Source organism: Fimicolochytrium jonesii (genome assembly GCF_025526975.1).
Source record: "Fimicolochytrium jonesii strain JEL569 chromosome Unknown EV422scaffold_14, whole genome shotgun sequence".
Classification (NCBI taxonomy): domain Eukaryota; kingdom Fungi; phylum Chytridiomycota; class Chytridiomycetes; order Spizellomycetales; family Powellomycetaceae; genus Fimicolochytrium; species Fimicolochytrium jonesii.
The window spans coordinates 579,416-599,733 of NW_026515681.1; the positions used below are offsets into that span (position 1 = coordinate 579,416).

The 20,318-nt window shown below is 53.3% G+C and overlaps 7 protein-coding genes and 1 non-coding gene across 8 annotated transcripts; 5 read left to right on the plus strand and 3 right to left on the minus strand.

The window, feature by feature from the left end:
- The first annotated feature begins 706 nt into the window (after window positions 1–706).
- Window positions 707–3,004, plus strand: EV422DRAFT_84412 (uncharacterized protein). The gene is made up of 4 exons (XM_053074449.1): window positions 707–1,231; window positions 1,298–1,399; window positions 1,461–2,690; window positions 2,755–3,004. The coding sequence occupies exons 1-4, from the start codon at window positions 1,183–1,185 to the stop codon at window positions 2,847–2,849; spliced, it is 1,476 nt and encodes a 491-aa protein (XP_052925015.1). The 5' UTR covers window positions 707–1,182; the 3' UTR covers window positions 2,850–3,004.
- Window positions 3,005–5,292: 2,288 nt separating this feature from the next.
- Window positions 5,293–5,924, plus strand: EV422DRAFT_497101 (PSP1 C-terminal conserved region-domain-containing protein; the record flags this gene model as incomplete). The annotated part of the gene is made up of 2 exons (XM_053067924.1): window positions 5,293–5,717; window positions 5,819–5,924. 2 exons carry the CDS (start codon window positions 5,293–5,295, stop codon window positions 5,922–5,924), a joined length of 531 nt encoding a protein of 176 aa, XP_052925016.1.
- Window positions 5,925–6,794: 870 nt separating this feature from the next.
- Window positions 6,795–7,203, minus strand: EV422DRAFT_568207 (uncharacterized protein; the record flags this gene model as incomplete). Its single annotated transcript, XM_053072622.1, has 3 exons — window positions 6,795–6,922; window positions 7,004–7,035; window positions 7,133–7,203. 3 exons carry the CDS (start codon window positions 7,201–7,203, stop codon window positions 6,795–6,797), a joined length of 231 nt encoding a protein of 76 aa, XP_052925017.1.
- A 1,154-nt stretch (window positions 7,204–8,357) lies between these two features.
- EV422DRAFT_84444 (uncharacterized protein) lies at window positions 8,358–11,543 on the plus strand. The gene is made up of 6 exons (XM_053074450.1): window positions 8,358–8,763; window positions 8,872–9,268; window positions 9,338–9,807; window positions 9,870–10,067; window positions 10,132–10,689; window positions 10,765–11,543. Exons 1-6 carry the CDS (start codon window positions 8,599–8,601, stop codon window positions 11,500–11,502), a joined length of 2,526 nt encoding a protein of 841 aa, XP_052925018.1. The 5' UTR covers window positions 8,358–8,598; the 3' UTR covers window positions 11,503–11,543.
- A 476-nt stretch (window positions 11,544–12,019) lies between these two features.
- EV422DRAFT_t85 lies at window positions 12,020–12,091 on the plus strand. Its single transcript has one exon. It is a non-coding gene; the product is annotated as a tRNA-Glu (tRNA).
- Window positions 12,092–13,222: 1,131 nt separating this feature from the next.
- EV422DRAFT_597291 (uncharacterized protein) lies at window positions 13,223–15,232 on the plus strand (the record flags this gene model as incomplete). The annotated part of the gene is made up of 5 exons (XM_053073621.1): window positions 13,223–13,558; window positions 13,643–14,172; window positions 14,232–14,309; window positions 14,538–14,919; window positions 15,042–15,232. Exons 1-5 carry the CDS (start codon window positions 13,276–13,278, stop codon window positions 15,230–15,232), a joined length of 1,464 nt encoding a protein of 487 aa, XP_052925019.1. The 5' UTR covers window positions 13,223–13,275.
- Window positions 15,233–15,631: 399 nt separating this feature from the next.
- Window positions 15,632–17,091, minus strand: EV422DRAFT_568210 (glycoside hydrolase superfamily; the record flags this gene model as incomplete). The annotated part of the gene is made up of 5 exons (XM_053072623.1): window positions 15,632–16,393; window positions 16,457–16,507; window positions 16,557–16,609; window positions 16,678–16,812; window positions 16,896–17,091. The coding sequence occupies 5 exons, from the start codon at window positions 17,089–17,091 to the stop codon at window positions 15,632–15,634; spliced, it is 1,197 nt and encodes a 398-aa protein (XP_052925020.1).
- A 1,865-nt stretch (window positions 17,092–18,956) lies between these two features.
- Window positions 18,957–20,159, minus strand: EV422DRAFT_532146 (ADP-ribosylation factor). The gene is made up of 3 exons (XM_053070511.1): window positions 19,880–20,159; window positions 19,629–19,721; window positions 18,957–19,541 (listed from the first exon to the last, which is right to left on the minus strand). Exons 1-3 carry the CDS (start codon window positions 20,025–20,027, stop codon window positions 19,237–19,239), a joined length of 546 nt encoding a protein of 181 aa, XP_052925021.1. The 5' UTR covers window positions 20,028–20,159; the 3' UTR covers window positions 18,957–19,236.
- Between the last annotated feature and the right edge of the window lie 159 nt (window positions 20,160–20,318).

Genomic DNA, 20,318 nt, shown 5'->3' on the forward strand with positions numbered 1-20,318 from the left:
TGAACTGGTACATACACTGATCTCTGTGTGAGGCTATATGTATACATGTCGGAATACATGATTGCTTGCAGCCTCGCACCGCTTTCATCTGTGAAACTGTCAGCTTCAAGGGCCGCAGGGGCGTGCTGCCACTTCGCTTCGCGCCGATGCTGTCGGCATACACCACAATCTCCATGTCGTATCTACTACAGTGTATCTGAGGATATTTTTGGACAGATATCCGCGGACCGGCGGACTTATGTACTACTTTGATCGCTCGATACTCGCATATTTCTTTCGGACAGATACACTTTTCATGCATCGTACGCCACGGATTTCGTGTAAAGGTGTGCCGGGTCAGAACATGCACGAACGAGTAGCACATACATGTACAGCTAGCTGATCGGGCAGTTTTGCGTATCGGATGAACGCCAGTAGATGTAACCTACAGAAAGGCCGAGGAGCACAATGGCCGGTGGGACCCTGCATGATCGATACTGACGATCGCAAGATCCCAATACTGTACCATACACCCGTGGTGCTGAGCTGGAAGAAAAGGGGTGATGAGAGCTCTAGCAACCTGCCAAACGGGCCGCTAATACATGGGCGCCTTCGCCTTCCTGATGTCCGCAAGATTCGGACGCCCAATAAACCCTCACGTGACAATAATAAACACAAAAGCTCGTTGGAACTTGGAGTGTGCTTGGGGTCGCGTCATCTGGGGATTCTGGGCGACTGTGGGCATGTCAAGAACCACTAAAAGCAACTTGGCAGCTGGCTAAACAGCCCTGACTAACCCAAAACAACAGGCCGACTACACTATATATACCCGACGTCGGACCACTGTGAACTGCAATACTTACCCGAATCTTATCTATCTCCCAATTGTCCATTATCGCCCCGCCTCCAAATATACGATTCTTCAGCCGTTATGTACAGAAGTGTCAACAACAGCGACCAGAACGGTCCTGCCGCGACCGCACCGCCAGCTGGCGGATACCAGCCCTCTCCCGCAGGTAGTGGGGGCCGCTCGAGACCCGGGACTGGGCCTGTTGGGAGAGGACATGACCCGCTGACGAGACCGATACCCAAATTGAAACCGAAGGGGGACTATAGCGAGTGTGCTTGTGGGTCAGTGACAGAATATCCATGTGATTTTTGGAACGAGCTGACTGACGAGTGATCACTTTCCTAGGACGAAATATGGCTTTTGGAGGAAGAAAACAAACTGCCATTATTGTGGGGATGGTGGGTATGCTTCTCGCGCGTCTCTTCGACCAGATTACGCCGATTCTCAATTAGAGGCCGTTTTCCGCAGTCAAATGCCCATCGTGCGTTAACGATCAGAAGCTCTTGCTCCCGCAATTCGGGGAATTCAACCCCGTGCATGTCTGCACATACTGCGTCTTTTTCGTCACGAGTAAGTCAAGTAATCTTTGAATCACAGCCCAATGGCACCTGCTGATATGGTGCCCAATTAGCCGGCCAGATGTCTGAAGTGGAACTCTATAAACTTCCCACGAAAGACTTACAAAAGTACATCAAGGCGTATAACCTTAAAGGCGATGGGCTGCTAGAGAAGAGTGAGCTCGTGAAGCTCATAGCAAATACAGTCATCGGGGCGGCCGAAGAAAAGGCGTTCCGGGCACAGGTGAACTACGCCCCTGTGGATAAGAAGAAGGAGGGACGAAATGAGGATGCGGGGGAATACCCAGGGGCACGGGCAGGGTCGAGTCGTGGCTCGAGCGCAGCCGGACGCCGGAATAGGAATGAGGAGGCTACTCCGGAGAGAGGAGAACGCGAGCGGCGTGAAAGGAGGGAGACTGAGGCGCGGGCTCGAGCACGAACGGATGCGGATATCGTTGAGGAGAGGGCCAGGAGGGCGAGACGGGAAGCAGAAGCGGTGCATGAACGGGCGCGGTCGGAAGCGAGGCGGGCGAGACCTCGACCTCCATCGAGTTCGCCTCCTCATTATCCATACACCGGGGCTGCTGCCCCGCCGCCGCCACCACCCGGTATGCCTCCAGGCTATGCCGGTATGCCAGGCTCCGAATATCTTCCGGCCGGCGTTGCGGAGCTGTTGGCGCAGATGACCGGGCAGTTTACCTCCCATCCTGGACCAACCCCGAATGGAGAGTCATATACCTACACTACTACAAACACGAATACCTCACATAATGGCATGCCGTACTCGAGCGCGAACACTGCACAGAGCGGGATGCCGAGCTGGATGGGTGGTGTCCCGCCGATGCCTAACCATCCGGGCCAGCCGCAACAGCAACGTGCTTCGCCATCCACCCACGCCCCACGACCACAGCAGCCTCAGCAACAGCAAAACCGCCCATCACAACCACGCCCAGCGGCAATCCCACCGCCCCCATCCCTCAAATCACTCCTCGCGACCAAAACCGACCCAAGCACCCTCTCTGTGAAGACCCTCAAACAAATCCTCGCCGAAAATCTCGTCGACCATGCCAACGTCCTCGAAAAATCCGAGCTGGTAACGCGAGTGAAGCGGTTACTTGATGCTGCGAAAGTGGAGGCTGAGATACAGGCTGCCGCCGACGAGAGTTATAAGAATGCTGGTGGAGGGTCTACGGCCACGGGGGCAGGGCAGTCGGGTGGAAACGATTTGGAATCGATGCTGTGCAAGATTTGCTGTGATAAGGTGGTTAATTGCGTCTTTTTGGAGTGTGGGCATCTTGTTACTTGTAAGTTGTTGCGAAATGTGTTGTTCATTTTTTGGGTTCTGCGTTGCTGACTGCTTATCTGTAGGCATGGATTGCGGAAAGCTTCTTGAACAGACCTCGCGGGAATGTCCCATTTGTCGCGAACGGATCTCCAGGATTGTTCGTACCTTCAACGCTTGACGAGCTACATATACAGTATGTCTGATAATGCCGTTGCAAGCAGTTTGGAATAGGCAGATTTATAGTAGTTCTTTTTGGCGTGGTATACAGTAGAACCCATTTTGCAAAGTATGAGTGATCCCAGACACGTTTGGCAATGAACTATTGGCCTGGCTCAGCCGGGGACGGCGAAACAACCACCAAATCAATGCCCGACATGCTCATGTGGAGGTCAGAGAAGCGTTGCTGAACTGTGCAATACAAGGCAGCCCCTCTTGTCTTTTTTTGTTCGCCAAGCCCCAACGACGAAGCAAATATTAGGGCTGGATATCACTCCTCGGAAACGCGTTGGAACCTGGACATGGTTTTAGGGTTCATAGATGTGATTATGTCAGCAGAGAATATTCGGACATGAAGAGACACGGAGGGATACGAGATAAAGATTCGTGAAGCAAAATGATTAGACTCGGGAAGCATTTTGATTAGGGAATCGACATGGAATGCCCAGATCCGGGTTAGAAGGCGCCCAGAGCCTCCCTGGCCCCTGAGGTGTCTCATGCAGCCACAGCGTCGGGTCCAAGTGTCTCTCTTCTGAATCAAGCGGGGAAGGAGCCATAATCAGCACAAGGGGGATGGCTCACCTGCTGTCACTGCCTGCATGCATGCTCACAATTGAACCCTGCACGCCCCTCCACAAATATCGCACAACAAACCAGTGGTGCGAAACACACAGACAGACAGACAGACAGACAAAGACAGCAGGCATCTGCGTCTCACGTCACTGCAACTCAACTCCAAAGATTCGTTTGCCTCGCAGCGTTATCCGGTATCGTCTCAACTTGTACATACATCACTGATTAATACCACCTCGGACAACTGGATCCTGCCCTTCTGGGAAAAGAAAAGGAACACCACACCCGAATCACAGCCGCCTCCCATAACAACAACCGGAGTGGCAGCTAGAAGAACCATGTCAGCCAGTCCCGAGGAGCGCTCTCAAGGGCGACTCGTTTACTCCCCTTCGGGAGCCAACCCGCCAACGGGGCCCTCAGCAGGTCGATCCACGCTGGCCCATGTCGCGCAATCTGCCGCGGCTAGGTCGACTAAGCAGGGTCAACCACAATGGGCTAACAGGAATAACTCTGATGGTGCGTTTGAGAGCTCGTTCGGGGGCTGGAGGGAGGGAGAGCAAGACCTTCGTTTGGCTCACTGTCATATGCCGTCTTTTTGTCCAGATTCCCGACTAAATTCCCTTACGCGTCAAGCAGAACCCTGGAAAGCAGTCGGACAACGTATCGCCTCATCCTCCGTTCCAGAACTAAGCTCCTCGAATGAAGAGGCGTACTATGGCAGAGATGAGGGGTTAGGTGGTGAGGGAGATGAAGAGCACCCACACTCGTTACGGACACGCACCACGAGCGTCCCGCAAAATGTCACAGAGTATGCGCGTAGGTTGAGCGTGGCTCTGGAAGAGACGGGAGGAGCAGGCGGTGCCAGCGGCAGCTGGAATGGAACAGGAACCGGGCCTAGGTGGCAAACCACTCAAGCGCAAGGTTGGAACGAGGGAGGTGCGCCGAACGCACAAAGCAGCCCGACGGTTGTTGGGAAGCCGACGTTTATCCCTGCTGAAGCTGCTGTGTCCGGTGCGGCATTCCCATCAAGACAGTTCCGCAGCTACTCCTTCTCGTTTGACTCCATGAGTGCGGGTGGATTGGGTGGAAATGGCTACTCTGATTCCAAGTCGGGTGATGGCAATCACGTAACAACGGCACCTCTGCGTGGAGGCGACGACGATGATGACAGTGATGATTACAACCCCGTCCCGACTTTTCGATCCCGCTCAAAATCGTCCTCTGAGATCTACGGGCTCCTTTCTGCTCAGGAGCAGAGCAGATACACATATCCGGCCGAGGTTGCTGCGAGCCCAGAGACGCCGCCTGCAGATTTCGGCGCGATGAAAGAGTTGTGGCAAGGGACCGGATCGAGAGTCCCAGTAGAACCGGACATTCCTTCCATCACGCACAGGCGGGCGTCTGTGCAATCGGGCGTGACGTGGGGCTCGAATGGCGACCGCCATGGCGCACAGTCGACTGCTTACACGGCTAGACAGGATCGTCGGTTCTCTCATACCCCTGGTTTATACCAGAATTATGGACAGGAGCTTATAGCTGGGTGCGTGTTTCGGACGCTGTACCTTTTCGGTGGTCCTATTCGTATGCTAACTCTTTCTTACTTTAGACCACCACACGGCGAGAACAACCCCTATGACCTCGCAAGGCGCCGGCACTCCGTAGCAGGTCCTTTGTACGGTTCCTCGATAGATCCCGACTACATCGCCGCCGGTCTCCAGAACATGCGCATAAACGAGCAATCCGGCACACCCTTCCTCGACGAAATCGACGACTACTTTGAAAACACGAACCGTCGCACCAAAGCATGGGTGGAAGCTGGTAAAAACCTGCAGATGCACGCTGGCGGCGGCGGTCTCACCTACACGTGGCCCCTCTACATCGTGGAATTCAAAGCCGGCCGCAAAGATTTCTTCTTCCACACCCCGGACGCGCACGCAGGCATCCTTCCCGTCAAACGCGGCGATCTGGTCATCGTGGAAGCCGACCGCGGGAAAGATCTCGGAAAGATCATCCATGATAACGTGCTGAATGTGCAGCAGCTGCAGATGTTCCAGGCGCAGTTTGCAGAGTCCCTGCCGGATTCGCATAACCCGAGCAAGGAAGTGCACCCGAAACGGATCTACAGGGCTGCTGTGCCTGCGGAAGTCACGATGCTGGTGTCGAAGAGTCAGGATGAGGCGAAGGCGGTGGCGGTGTGTCAGACGAAGATTAGGCAGAAGAAACTGCCGATGGAGGTTGTTGATGCTGAGTACCAGTGGTAAGTGGTGGGACTTACTCATCAGACGTAGGCGCTCAATATTTCGGCGCCTTCGATGACTACCTACTCACTGCTGTCTGCACGTAATATTGTCTCAACAGGGATAGGCGAAAACTCACGTTTTATTTTGTGGCCGACCGCCGCATCGATTTCCGTGAACTCGTTCGGGAACTGTTCAAGTTGTACAAGACAAGGATATGGATGTAGGTCTTTCCCATAACTTAGCACTTCCTTCGATTTCATTGGTCAATCCTGTATCATGGCGTTTGCCTGACCTTCTTCTCTTCCCCTTCTCCAGGTGTGCCGTGAACCCCATGAAAACCATGATGCATTAGAAAAAACATTGCATCTCCGCTCACACGACCCGGGAGGCATTTCCTGGTACGCCAACATCCATCCACAAAACGAACACGTCGAAACCTACCCGCACGGCAACCCGCGTCCCATACGACGCCCCCCAACACAGTGTGGATCACTGCCTCTCTCCCGCCTGCTACTTGCCCTCACCCCGCCCCCTTATAAAGAAACCCCCAAGACGTAGAAAGATTTACACAGCTGCCTCTCCCCGAACACATAAAAGTGTTCAGATTCTGTAGGGGTTTCTCTTGTTGCTTGAATTGTTCAGCTTTAGTCTAGGTTCTCTTGCTGATGGTGCTTTTTTCTCGTGTATATCTACAGTTTTTTGAGATTTAGAGTAAGAATGAGAGAGAAGATATAACTTCTGCTGTCGTCTGAGGATGGCCACATCCTTTTTTCATCGTTTGTGTGGAGTTTTGCGGAAAAGCTGCCCGTCCCGCAAGACATGCAGAATGGGCTTCGAAGCATTGATTGGTTCATCGCATTCCATATCTTGATTGACAGATTGATAGATGTATACCGCCGCACCCATCTCCATCTGGTTTTCCGCCCCCCATAACTTCCTCTCCACCAAAAGCCTTCTACGGACATCGCCAAAAAAAAAAACTCGGGCCGTCTCGTCTGGCTGCCCCAGTGTTCTGCACATCTGTCGACCCAGGTATATCCATCCCCTCCCCCCACATCCTCCTCACATCCCGACGTACACCCCAAAAAGGGCCTTTACTTCCGCTGCGGCACAGGCGGCCCGGTCGTCGACATGAGGTTATTGACGTACTGCAGCAGCATCTGGTTCTCGGCCGTCAGCCGGCTGTGGTCGTTGCGGGTCGATTCGACGCGTTGGAGGGTTGCTAGATATAGATAGAAAAGCCATGTCAATGAGTGCCAATGCTCTTCCCCAGCTCGCTACATTGGAGAAAAGGGGGGCTTACCCATTAAGGCTTCTTGCAAATCCAAAATCTTGCTAAAATTCCAAGGGCAAAGCAACAGACGGTAAGTCATCACGGATCTCACCACCCCCGACAGAAACACCTGTTTTCGTGACGCTACAGGATACATACGTCACAAGCTCCTCCTTCTGCGAATCGGTGTATTCAGGCTGAGCAGCCCTGGCTTGCGATGTTTCCGTCATGGCTTTTGAAGAACGAGTGTTGTGATCGTTTTCTGTGTGGTTTTGTAAACTGGTCGTTCTACTCTCTTATGTTGAGAGTGAGGGTGGGATGTAGAACGATCTTTGTGCTTTTCAAGTGATCTAAACTGGGCTATCAATAAGGGATGGTCTGCTCATCCCACCCCGGGATTGATTCCAAAAATAGAAACGGGGCTGGGGTTGGTAAGGAAAACGTTAAACGTGAATATAGAACATGGCCGGAGCGAACTGCCCTCCGTCCAGTGGAGACATTCTGACCGTCCTTCGAAGAAGGGACTCGTCCAAAAATCCGTCCTGCTTCCGGCAGCGATTGTGGACAGGTGATTTTGGGCCCGTCTGAGTCTTCACCGAAGCATCGTCCAGACCCGTTTCTATAACAATCGGAGCCGGTCGGAGAACGCTCGTCCTGGCACTTGCAAACTTTTGGGCATGGAACTGACGGAATCATGACCATCATCCATGATCGGCCATATCCCAGACTCCCAGAGCGCCTGTGAGACTCCGGTGCAACATTTGAAAAGCTCCAACTCACCAAAAACTTCGAGAAACTGTGCTGTGGGAAACTGGCTGCGCAGCGTTAGCTTTTTGGCCAGCTTTCTTTATGAGCCTCGCCCAATTGCATTATTATCAAAGCCGCCGTGGACCAAAAACCCGGGATGGGGGAGTAGGGCGGATCAGAAAGACAAACCGTTGATGCTGGTGGACATATTGAATGCGAGATTGTCATCGAAGCTGTCAATATCGTCGCGAGCGCGATCAAAGGAACGCAGCATCTCCTTCTGGCGGCGTCGTATAGACTCGTACAGTTGGACTTGGTATCTATCATTGGCACTTGCATGGCTTGAAGCGATATGTGCATCGACGTCCAACAATAGTCGAGGCCGCTGGGATTGATGGGGTGTATCATGCGTGATTCGGAAGGGTAGTGCACCGGAAGCACTGAAGCAGGTTGGAGTGGTTGGAGTGAACTTCGCAGCTGCTCACACAAGGAGAGGCTTCGACGGAAAAGGAGACCGTAGGAGTAGCCTTTGCCGCCTCCTTCAACCCAAGCCCCTTTCGGTGTTCGTTGCCGCCATACTCCCCGCTCGCCTCCGAGTCCATAGGGGTGACCGTGAAAAAAACCTTCTCTCCAGTGGTTTCTACATCTTCCTCCACTCAACGCTCTCCTCCGTGACCGCGAGGGGGTCTTGACTTTCGACCATTCTCACACTTAGAGCTGCATCGCGCGAAACCGGGCTTCTGTGCAGATCTCGGCAGCTCCCATTCTTTTCGTATTCGGCGGGGCATCGTCGGCGACGGTCAGCTCCGTAGCGACGGCACAACTGCGAAGCATTCATACAGCAGCCCCAATACTAACGCCCTTATACGCCGCCGAAGATGGTTCGCGAGCCGGAACTCAACTTGTACGAGCTGGACGTGCCGTTCGTAGTATACGGCTCTCACCGTTTCCTGCCGGAAGAAGAGGACGAGATAAACTTCGAAGTTGGGGAAGCTATTGTCGTTATGGAGAGGGACGAGCTGTACTCTGACGGTTGGTGGAAGGTACAGTGAAGAAGGAGGCCGCGAGTGGAATATGTCGGCCGTGGCGTGAGGCAACTCGGGAAGCGAGATATTGAGAGGAGACTGATAAGTTTTCTCGTATTTGTATAGGGTCGTAACCGTGCGGGCAAAACCGGTCTGTTTCCCAAAAACTTTGTCTCTTACGAACCACCAACGGCGAAACCAGGAACAGCACCAGCGGCAGTCGTTCCGGAGGGGGCCAAAAGCCCCGCGCCAGTGAAAAGCGTCGTAAACGCAGTTAGCGCCCCTCTCGAAACCCAACGAACATCTAACCCGTTCCATAGCAAACGCTCGTCATCATCACACAGCGACTATCGTTACTCAGCATCAGTCCTAGCCGGACTACGGGAACCCGTTATTCAGGAAGGAAAAGCATCCTCGGCGCAGTCGAAAAATCATGTGAGGCATCCCAAAGATTGGCGTCCGCAAGAAGTGGAAGAGTGGCTCGTGAAGGAGGGGTTTGCATCCGCTATCGACGTTTTCAGAGGTAGACATGTTCCCGTGCAATGCCATCGATGGCCATCAACATAACCCAACTTACTCTGATTTCATGTAGAAAACCAAATCGGTGGGGCTCGGTTGATGGAAATGAACCTATCAACCTTACGCGACCTAGGCATGGAATCCCTGAACGACCGCATCAACATCCTCCACTCCATCCTTGCTCTCCGAGAGGAGTATGCTGATCGGGTGGATCAGCTCTCTTCCAGACTCTCACAATCCCGGATCTCCTCCAACCGCACCTCGTTTGCGGAACACCGCACCTCCATCATCACCCCGCAACGGACTTCCTCGTTTCTGCAGCAAAACGTACCGTTGGCACCCGCTGCTGAGTCTGATTCACACCGATATTCCGTATCGACGATGACGAGGGATGCACTGAATGGCACCAAGGAGAGACCTACGAACACGACGCGGGATGACACGACTGATTCCGGCAAAGCAGCCAATCACTTATCGATGGACAGATCTGTGTCGCAGAGAATTCCTTATAACGAGCATTTACAAGATCTGAACGATACAATAGTACGTGCAGCAGAGATCTTTATGTGCCTCACATTTTCTTGTGCTTAAATCTTGTGCCGCAGACATCACGTGAAGAGATTCCGACTGTCATCGACCGCGATCTTCGCAAACCGGCATCCGACTTTACTCTGAGTGACTACTACTACGCCAACGAAGGAGGCGTGCTGACCCTGCAACGACGGCTGAAATCACAAGGCGATGAACAGCTTGAGAAACCTGCACCCGCACCAAGACGCGACTCGTTGAACCATCACAACGAGGTACATCTCACCTTGCACTCGGAGAGGTTCGTAACACCTTGCTGACTTGAACTGATTCCTCTAGGGTGGACGCGAACCTGCCAGTTCAGGAAAGGAGAATCACTCCCCACCAATCCCCTCTCAGCGCTCGGATAGCAATGCTGGGAACATGGGCTCTTTTGGCCGCCAGCCTTTGACGCGGCCGATGGACAGCGGTCCCAGCCCTTCTAACAACAACATTCTGCAGAGCGGATATCACAGCCAACAGGGCTACCGTGACTCGGAACTACCTCCACCACCGCCACCGAAGAATGATTTGAAACCTCCACTGTGGCAAAGCAACGTTGGAAACCTGAATACCAGCCCACCAAACGACCAACTGCACGCAATCATCTCGAAGACAACGTCACCACCTTCTGGCGGGCGGAATGGCGGACCCAGACGCATCGTCTCCCATGCGAAACAGCGACAGCAAATGATGATGGCGCAGCATATTCCTCCCGAGGAGATTGTTGATGGGCTCAAACATTTTGGTGCCCCGGATTACGACGGAGAGCTGCACGTGAGGAGCTGGGAGACGGGCCGATGGAAGAAACGGTGGTGTGTCATCGATGCTGGGGCGTTGTGGATTCTCAAGTCTAGGGTATGTCCGTTTTGCACTGAGTACTTCTCATCTGACCGATACTTACCCATTTTCTCCCTTCGATATGAATCCTAGGAGGTCCCAAAGCTGACACTACGCGTGCCATTAACCGAAAACACGCAATTCCTACCGTCCACATCAACGCCTGCCCACAAATTCACCTTCCTTCTGCAATCCGTCGCAATGCGCCTTCAATTCGCAGCCGAATCTCAACTGTCCATGGTCACATGGCTTAACAACCTCGTCCGAGCAGGGCAGAACAGAGAGCGCACACGGCCCATGCAGCTCATCCCAATCAAAGCCGACCCCGAGGTCGTCGCTAAAGAGATCGAAGAACACAACAGGCGAAGCACAGGCGTCGCCGCAGCCATGGACTCCCTGACGCGGAACTCCGGCAAAATGCGTTCGGGACCAGGTCCCGCCTCGGCGCAGGCATATGCACCCCGCCTGACATTGCAGACCCAGCCAAGCAGCTCACACTCGGACGCCAGCTCGGGAAGGCGGCCACATACCGCTGAATACCACCCTCCGTCTTCCGCGGGCTCGTCCGGCGCGTCGCCCATGGGCAATCTACTCAGCAGGTTCGGATCGCAAAGCAAACGCGACCGAGAACAACGAGCCGGCCACCCATTCGCTACAGAGTTAGCCGCCGCCCGAATGCCCCATGGACCTTTCAGTTCCTCCGCGACCGATCTTAGATTGAATGCTCGGGGAAATGCTAGCGACCAGCATTTGCCCTCGCAGGTATACCACCCCGAGCGCCACGATGCGCAGCGCCTGAGCTCTGCCGGGTCGCCCGAACACGCGTGGTGATCATGAAACGCACCACATCAAGCAAGCACCTACGGGATGATGTCTTCGACTCCCTTGTTTTCTCGTTCTTCCATCTTACATATTACTTGATTTCTCTAGATATCCTAATTGGCCCCCCTTCATTACGCGCATCGGCGCCGGAATATCCTCTAGGGATCAGTGTTTTGTACCTTTCTACCCTTTTCATACCGCTAATCCCCTTACTTGCTTGATTCGGTTTATCTTGCCGGACGGTTGAACGGAGTATATATAGGTGCCGGGACCTTTGTTTTCCGTATGCTTTGGAATACCATATAGAAGTGCTTTTTGATGGACAATCTGAACTTCTTCTTTCGTACAAGATCACCGTACGCTCGCAAGCATGAATGGGGTTGAATCCACCCCTCACATAATCCAACGACTTTGACCTGTCCATCGGGTCATTTCCAAAAAAACCAACGGCTTGATGTCCGCCCCTTGCACATTCAAGCACTCTGTTTGGGAACTCAGCAGATTCCGGAATCAAGTGTTTCACGAATCCTCCATGGTCCAACGGCTAGGATCCGTCGCTTTCACCGACGTGGCCCGGGTTCGACTCCCGGTGGGGGAGCATATACAGTCCCTTCTTTTTCTTTTTTCCGACCTGGCTGATTCATGTCTATCTTGGATCAGACATTTACTCTCGCCGTTTAAAAAGCGCTAGGAGAGGGGCTCCTCGTTCCTCGTTTACGAAGCGGACACGGAAAGAAATCACGAGCAAGGCGAGGTGGCCAGCTAACCCTATGATTGATGAGGATTGGAAAGAAGAAAGCGATTGCAACATCCACGCTGTGGCGTAACTGACAAGAAAGCGTGAGCAATCAGACTTCTCCAAGACAAAAAGCCACTGCACTCTTGAAAAGCCGCATCAGTTGCGTCCGCCGCGATCCACATCAAAATGCCTTTGCATTGTCAACAAATGTCATAGGAGATAATCCCCACGTCATCTTCATCCTGGCCAGTGCCATGTCCGCAAATGATCATCCTGTGGCTCATGACGGCCGGCGTCGAAGCAGGGGAAGGAAAACACAAGGGTGCAGAGGCGAGAGTGGAATCTTGGCAGAACTTCGGGCTTACCGTGCTGTATAGAGGAACAGCGCATGACAGTAAACCATCATCTTGTTGATAACCCGTTCAGATACCCTTTTTCGACTCTTGCTCACCGACGAAGCTGCAGCACCCTCTTCTACAACGTCCATCATCACCGCATCCCCCTCCCCGTCCCCCCTCAACGACCGCACAATCATCAATATCCATTCTGCCCTCCTCCTCTCAACACGCTCGCTTCGCAGCGCTTCCCAAATCGTCGTGGTTTTGATTGGGAACATAGTTGCGTCGATTCGGCATATGCCTTCCTTGTTTGTGGCGCCACGTTCGCTTCCTCGACCTCCTTCGTCGACCTTGCCCACTGCGCCCTACTGCCCAGTAACGGGCTGTTCTTCTGGAAGTACGGCGCTTTCGCGGCGTCGGGTTCTGGTAGTAGTTTCGGGTCCAGCTCGTCGGATATATGCCGGAGAAGTGTTCACAGGCATGCCGAACCCTCTGCGGCGAGGGCGTCTCTGTGAGTTGCGATGGTCAGTTGATTGGCGGACAGTACGGGTTACGTATTGAAGATGGTGGGTGCTGGGAAAATGCGGGAACCGCGAACGGCCTGGGGGTCGGGTAAAAACCAATATATGTACAGTACTGTAGTTGGGGTAGCTTCTTCAACTCTAGGGCGGTCCTGTCCTGCACCCCAGGCGTCCACCAGTAACCATGTCGTGGGAAATAGCAACGGCTCGTCGCCTCGTCAGCAAGATGCGGGTGCGGCCTGTGCGGCGAACCTTCGAGGCCTGCTTCGAGGCTTTGGCCTCCGCGTCTCCGAGCCTCCGCGTTACGCACAAGTTGAGGACAAGTGAGGGGAATGGCTTGTTCCCCGCGGGCATTTTGTGGGGAAGTGCAAGAACTGGCCGCTGGGGTTACGAAAGTTCTACCCTTGCAATGGAGGTGCACACCGCACAGTATCACATATATATCTCGGGTGATAGGAGGAAGGAAAGTCCGCCAATCCCGCAACCCACATATTGACCTTTTCGCATCCAGGGAGTTCAAGCATCTTCTCAGTATCCACTCACTTTCTCAGGAAAAACAATGACGTCGGAGCGTGCCGCGACGAAGACTGCGACGTCTGCGACAACGACAACAAATACGGTCGAGACGACGGTGGTCCACGTCCTCACCCCCGAGAAGGAGTGGAAGCCGGTGGAGGTACCACTACCAAAATTGACAGCCTCACTTCATTGGGAGGAGTGGGAGCGCCAAGAGGGCGTGCGCATCGAGAAGCAGACGGCCCGAACCCACTCGCGCCATCGACACGCCACCCGGCCCACTGCCACCCTCCACTGCGACTACTCTGACGACGAGGAGGAGCGAGAGGTGAGGAAGTCGCGGGGCAGGGTGGCGCGGAGTCAAAGACGCTCGCACGACCCAAACCAACGTCGGAAATCCTCGCCGGCTGGTCGCACCATCGGCAACTCCCTCCGCAGCTTCTGCACCTTCTGCAACCCGCAGCTCGCGAACCGCGTCCTGCGTCGACACGACGCCCACGAGGATGCGAAGGAGACTGATAGTGACGCTGCACCAATCGGGAAGGAAGAGACGATGGGGCAGTTGGTGGGGCAGTTCTTGGAGAGGTGCAGTTTGCATAGGCAGAACGACGACACCATGGACAGCGACACAATGGACCGCTACACCTGCATACCCGCGCAACCTACCCTCTCTACACACTTGCCACAATGCTGAGCGTGGAAGTGAGCTAGATCCGCAATGGGATCCAGAGTGCCAGGGGCTAGGCAGAAAGTTTACTAAATATAAATAATGTTCCGATGCGGCTCGGTTGATTACAGACCGTTTATCACCCTTTGTATAATATAATTTATGGCGATGTAAATGAGGAGCTCAAGAAATAGCTCGCGTCTGCATTAGCTACTGGCCGAGAGGGTTGTGGAAGTCCCGGATGTGCATGTGCAGTGTGATAGCCATGGAAAGAAAGGTGTGGGAAGAGTGTCGCCCTCCGTCGCGGCAACCCGCTGCACGAAAAGTCCGGGAAAAGCAGCAGGAGAATGAAGGGCGAAGGGGTGATCAAAGCTGGTGGACCTTCGCGTGGACGGCAATCATGGTGGGAAAATGGCTGGAATCTCAAACAAATGGTGAGAATCCGAGGTGCAAAGGCTGGGATGGCTCCGGATGACGAGCTACTCAGGGTCTCCCACACCCGTTTTCTTCTTCTCGCCATCCGGTTGGGAACTGGCGTAGGATCAGAATCTCGGGGGTCTCCTTGTGTAAACACCAGCAGAAGTGAAAATTCGCGTTATTCACCGGTTCAAATGATATGCACAGCACAAGATGCACCAGTATTTGGTATGCGGTCACTTGAAGCACATCAGCACAAGTAGATAAACAGATAGTGATGCATTCCTCTTTCATTTCCGCCACCTGTTTTTCTGCTATTCTTCTGACGTCCCTGTTCGTGTACATAACAGATCAGATTACCATTCTTTCTCGGTTCCCCACGCTTTCGCTTTGTCTGAGCTATATGGTGCCAGATTCAGAAATGACTGAGGAAAGCCCTCCAATCCATGCCTTACAAAGTTTCGTAACGGGTCATCCACTTGAACGCGTTGCGAAGTTGACCCGCGAACGCAACGACGCGTTTGGTAACGTCAGCCGTTAGGACATGAGCGCCTCGCGAACTCGACAGCGCTACATGTCCGAGAAGTAGCAGTCGAGGGTGCGATATTCACGATGTACTACTGATCTTATACCGCTCGTCATGTGGTTCAATGCTACTACAACACAATCATTCACCAGGCATATTTTCATTATAAAGGAAAGCTGGCCTTGCCGAGGTACAACGGGAGTAGGTCTATGTGCAAACGAAGGGGAAGAAGGCGGCGCCGAACAGAACAGCAAACAGCAAACAGCAACAGACCAGCAGGGCATGGCGTGGCCGAATACAACAACAAGAGTGGGGGAGATCGAAGGGCATTGCCAAATATCACAGAGGTACATAGACTTTGGACAACCGGGTACCGGCTAAAGTGAAGGTTCCACCTAAGTTCTACTTCATTCTCTACGCCGACTGGGATCGGAAGATACGGTTGCGCCCACGTTGGTGGCAGTCCACCTCATTGCAGGGCACACGGCGTTGAGCCTGAGCCTCAACAGCAACATCATCATCGCCACGAGCAGTAGATTCGGGAATGCAGCCCCTGACCACCGTCTGATGAATAGCATTCAAGAGATCACCGTTGTCGTTGTTAATAGCCCAGAACATGATTCCGCCGGCGTTCCTCAACGCGTATCGGGTGCGCTGTCGAGCAAAGCGTGGGTCAGGCAAGGTGGTGAACGATGCCTCGGCGGCGTTGTACCAGAAGGATTCTTTCTCGGCAGTGTCCCAATGACGCTGCCATCCAGGACCGCTGACGACCTCAATCTGGGTGTTATAAGGCTGGCCATCGTCTACGGTGCCGTTGTAGGGTTGGTTGAGACCGTTGTTGGTGGGAGGTACGCCGTGGAAGGTTTTGCCGTAGAAGGGGATGCCCGGCACGACTTGAGATGGAGCGAAGCCTAGGCCTGTCCAGGTGTTGATAGCGCCGCGGAACAAGGAGAAGGGAGAGTCGGATCCGGTCGTTTCAGTCCATTCGCCGACGGTATCGTACACCATGGGGTAAACGTAGTTCATGACTCGGGCGAATGCAGAGAGATCCGTCACTTCCGTGCCGTTGCGGATCCAAGGATCGATGGAAACAGCGGCCGTGATCAAAGAGCCCCTTGGGGAGAGCGGCACGAAGCTCTCGAACCAGGAGGAGCAGGTTGTCAACATCGAAGGGATCTATTTGGAGACAAACTCCGGTCAGCAGATTAATGACGAATGCTTTCTTTCATAAAGGCTTACCAATGGTGTTGCCAGGCGCTCCCTCGCTTCCCGGGAACTCCCAGTCAATGTCTACACCGTTTAGCCTGAATTTCCTGACGAGGGACAAGGCGCTTCGTACGAAATTGGCTCTGAGTTGAGGGCTTCTAGGAATGACACTGAAGAAGGTGCTTCCTGTAAAAAATTCAAAGAGTCTAGCGGTTGCTCGCGAACCCATAGCAGATGAGCTATGCGAGCCTTACCACCCCATCCTCCAATACTCAAAACCACCTTCGTTTTGGAGCCAGATGCAGCCGCAGCCGCTCTGAGTGCGACCAGGGTATCCCAAGACCCTGATTCGGGCTCCAAAGTACCATTCGCCTGAGGAGTCGCGAAAGCTGCCGCACACAAACGATTGGAATGACATCAGCATCTGGAAGGACAACGACGGCGCGGGAAGTACAACAAAAGCAATACTAACCGAAGTTGAGGATAGTGACCTTGTTAAACTGAACATTAGGGATGTCGCTGGTTTCACCGTAGAAGTAACCCACGACTTGGAAGTTTCTCGAGGGACAGGTGGCAGTGTCCACGGACGACTCGGAGAGAGGGCTGGCATAGACGGCGGTAACCAGGAAGGCGAGCAACGACAACAGGAAGGCGACCGAGAAGCGCATGGTTCGTTGCGTTTCTCTGCTGCGATTCAGTGAAGTCTTGGTAGAGATGGTCTAGTATAAGATGCTTCGTCGTTGTGTATACTGTGATGAATATGCGAGTGACAGGTAATCGAGAGATCAAACAGGTTTTGCGGCGACGAAACCTTCCACTTACCCTTGAAATTATGCAGGACGTAACTTCCTGCAGCAACAGCTTGAGTTGCGAGGGATGAGAATACGGGATGAGGAGCCTGGGGACCAGCCGTCTTTTATAGACAACTGCGACTGCAGCTGGCCCTCCCGCAACATGAGGGAGCGGTGGCGGCCAACGTGAGCGACATATTCTCCCACACAGTTCAAATCGATGGGCACACAACCTGTAAGTTTGGCTGCAACGTAACCCAACCCGCATGTTCCCAAGGATACATGTATATGTAACGCACTCTGTGCACCCGTCGTCTTTTGTTCAAATGCGCTTTTGTTCGTCGGAAAGCCTGGAACCGCTCCTTCAGCTGTCAGTCGCGCTGTCAAATACCTGTCATTCTTTTCAAATACCCATTCTGAATGCGTGATGCTAGCCCTGTACGCAAAGCTGAGCGTGGTTTGTGGATGTCCCTACTCACAATTAGAATTCTTCGGAGCAGGAAGGATGTGTTCCGTTCACTGCACACCGATCATGTGGCCATCGGCGTAAGATGGTTGTGAGGTTGATTGGGGTGTCATACTCATCCTTTGCCTTCGAATGAAAGGCATAGTTACGTTGCACAATGAAAGTGCAATGAAAAAGAAAAGATTGTCCCAGCGGCGGGAAAAAGCTTTTCGAGAGATACTGTATTACGTTCTCAATCTTCGATGCTATCGGCCTGGAGGTTTACGCGAATGTGTTGCGCTGGCATGACCCTCGCTCGGTATGCACTGCGTGAGCCTCGCTGTCATGTTCACGGCTCGAAGTAGTCTGGACACTCCACGGCTCCGGTCAACCACCGCATCCTATGCTACTCGATGAACGGGTCGTGACCTTTGACATGCGTTGATGACAGGATAGGTTTGTTTTAGAAATGGATTTGCGGAACACCTCAGTCCGTGGCACTTGGACCAGACGTCGGCAGCGGTACATCTGAATTCAGGGGCATCTCAAATGGCAAGCGTCTGGTGACTGGCACAGGTGGCAGTACTCCAGTATCTCGGCAGATTGCCCGCAAACTTGGAATCTGTACACAGAGCAAAGCGGTTGGCATACGCCTACCGCTGGGCTGGCGCTGCCTTACGAGTATATCCAGTGGTATCATGGATTCCATGGGAAAGCAAGATCCAAACGGAAGGGCTAGTCATCCATGAGCGGTGTCGACAGAGAGCAGAATTCGAAACGGCCTGGGTGAACGAGGTTTCCTCATGATTATTTGCTCTTCTGTTTTCCTTCAGCTTAGATCATTGCTTGGTTGTGTTCGGGGAGCAGTAGACGAAGAGGGTTATTCTGGTGTGCAGCCGTGCCAGGGTTGAAGTTCGGATTCTCCGTGATCAGTGTGTCCGAGAACTGAAGGTGGGCGCTTCAGAAGTTTGAGAAGAGATTTTAAATACATCCGATCACGAGCGGTCAATGAAACTTCTGCGTTCTGTGCGATCGTTCATATTTTGTATGTTGCATTGGAAGTTCGGCTGCCATCCTACTGCAGCCTTACTGAGGGGTACAGGTGAAATTCATTCCCCCGGGTATGTCTCGTGATGTCCAGCAGTATCCGGCGATAAGGCGGCCTAGATTTGGCCAGGGGCAGGCTCTACGCAAGTCAGAGAACTCACATCCACCCATATCGGGATCATTCGCCTAGTATCTCATCGCCATGCGCCCTTCATCACATCACCCCGAGTCAAATCTCGACCAGTCAAGCTTGTTTGAATGTGAATACGTTATATTTGCTCGGAGAGGTCACAAGAAATTTTCTCCAAAAGTCTACCTGGCACTTGATCGTCGTATAAAAACAAGGAAAGAGGAGATTTGCGATGACATGGTCATATACATCCATGTAAACCGCAAGTTACATGCAGGAAGGAGGGGGGGCGCCCCCACGGCGAGTCAATAGAAGCATTCCACGGGAACATTCGTCACATCCGCCGCGTGAAAATGAAGCTAAGGAAGCCTCAAACGGGTTGCAGGGTTCCTCTCCATCCTTAAGCCCTACGCTTAAGCATGTTGCTCAACCACTCCAATCCCTCGTACAGCCCATCACCAGTTGTAGCACAAGTAGCCTGGATGTACCATTGACGCTGCCTGAGCGCGTTCAGGCCGAGCTTGTCGGTGATTTCGGGTGCGGTCATGGCGTTGGGGAGATCCTGCTTGTTGGCAAACACGAGGAGGACGGCGTCGCGGAGTTCGTCTTCGTTCAGCATCCGTTGCAGCTCGTCGCGGGCTTCGCCTACACGGTCCCGGTCGTTGGAATCGACTACGAAGATGATTCCTTGTGTGTTTTGGAAGTCTGAAAAGGATGTGCCGTTAGTAAATGAATACTGAAAGATCGAGCGCTAGTCGACGGCCATAGTCCCATGTCTACCGCGCAACTTACAGTGCCTCCACAGTGGGCGAATCTTGTCTTGACCTCCTACATCCCACACAGTGAAGCTAATGTTCTTGTATTCTACTGTCTCTACGTTGAAACCTATAAAGGAGGAGTAAGATTTGTCAGCTTTCGTGCACAAAGCAATCCAATTCCACGTGTTGGGGAAGTGTAACCCAGATTGCCGCGCAACCGTATCTACTGGAAGTAGGGCATCAAGAGTCCCCCAAAAGTTCACCGTGGGTAGTGCCGTAACTTACCGATCGTAGGAATAGTAGTAACAATCTCGCCGAGCTTCAGCTTGTACAAGATGGTGGTTTTACCGGCGGCATCGAGACCGACCATCAGGATTCGCATCTCCTTGTGGCCCCACAGCCCCGCGAACAGTTTTGAGAATGAGAGACCCATGGCGACGGCTTGTTTGCTGCACTCAGCTGCTGAATTGGGGGTTTGAGTGAGATTGGTTGAGTTCCGCTTGGTCGTCCTGATTGACCCACCACGTCTTCGCCCTCTGCGAGATGCGGCTCACCGGGTTTTAATTGTCGCGTCAGCACGTGAGGAGGAGGGAGTTTTAATGCATGCGTTTGTTGATGAAGCACAGCGTTGACGCCGTTGAGTCCTTTCCCCTTTCCCACTTCTCGCGTGCGTCCACCGGTCCCTGGGAACCGTCTGCATCGTCTCACGGCCACGGACAACCGA

Excerpts from the sequence above, each read along its gene's own strand:
- EV422DRAFT_84412 (XM_053074449.1), top strand. The coding sequence starts at position 1,183 with ATGGCTTTTGGAGGAAGAAAACAAACTGCCATTATTGTGGGGATGGTG. Across the intron at positions 1,400-1,460 it reads CTGCGTCTTTTTCGTCACGA|CCGGCCAGATGTCTGAAGTG; the intron begins GTAAGTCAAGTA and ends GTGCCCAATTAG. Across the intron at positions 2,691-2,754 it reads GTGTGGGCATCTTGTTACTT|GCATGGATTGCGGAAAGCTT; the intron begins GTAAGTTGTTGC and ends GCTTATCTGTAG.
- EV422DRAFT_84444 (XM_053074450.1), top strand. The coding sequence starts at position 8,599 with ATGGTTCGCGAGCCGGAACTCAACTTGTACGAGCTGGACGTGCCGTTC. Across the intron at positions 8,764-8,871 it reads ACTCTGACGGTTGGTGGAAG|GGTCGTAACCGTGCGGGCAA; the intron begins GTACAGTGAAGA and ends GTATTTGTATAG. Across the intron at positions 9,269-9,337 it reads CGCTATCGACGTTTTCAGAG|AAAACCAAATCGGTGGGGCT; the intron begins GTAGACATGTTC and ends GATTTCATGTAG.
- EV422DRAFT_532146 (XM_053070511.1), bottom strand. The coding sequence starts at position 20,027 with ATGGGTCTCTCATTCTCAAAACTGTTCGCGGGGCTGTGGGGCCACAAG. Across the intron at positions 19,722-19,879 it reads TACTACTATTCCTACGATCG|GTTTCAACGTAGAGACAGTA; the intron begins GTAAGTTACGGC and ends CCTCCTTTATAG. Across the intron at positions 19,542-19,628 it reads TCGCCCACTGTGGAGGCACT|ACTTCCAAAACACACAAGGA; the intron begins GTAAGTTGCGCG and ends CATCCTTTTCAG.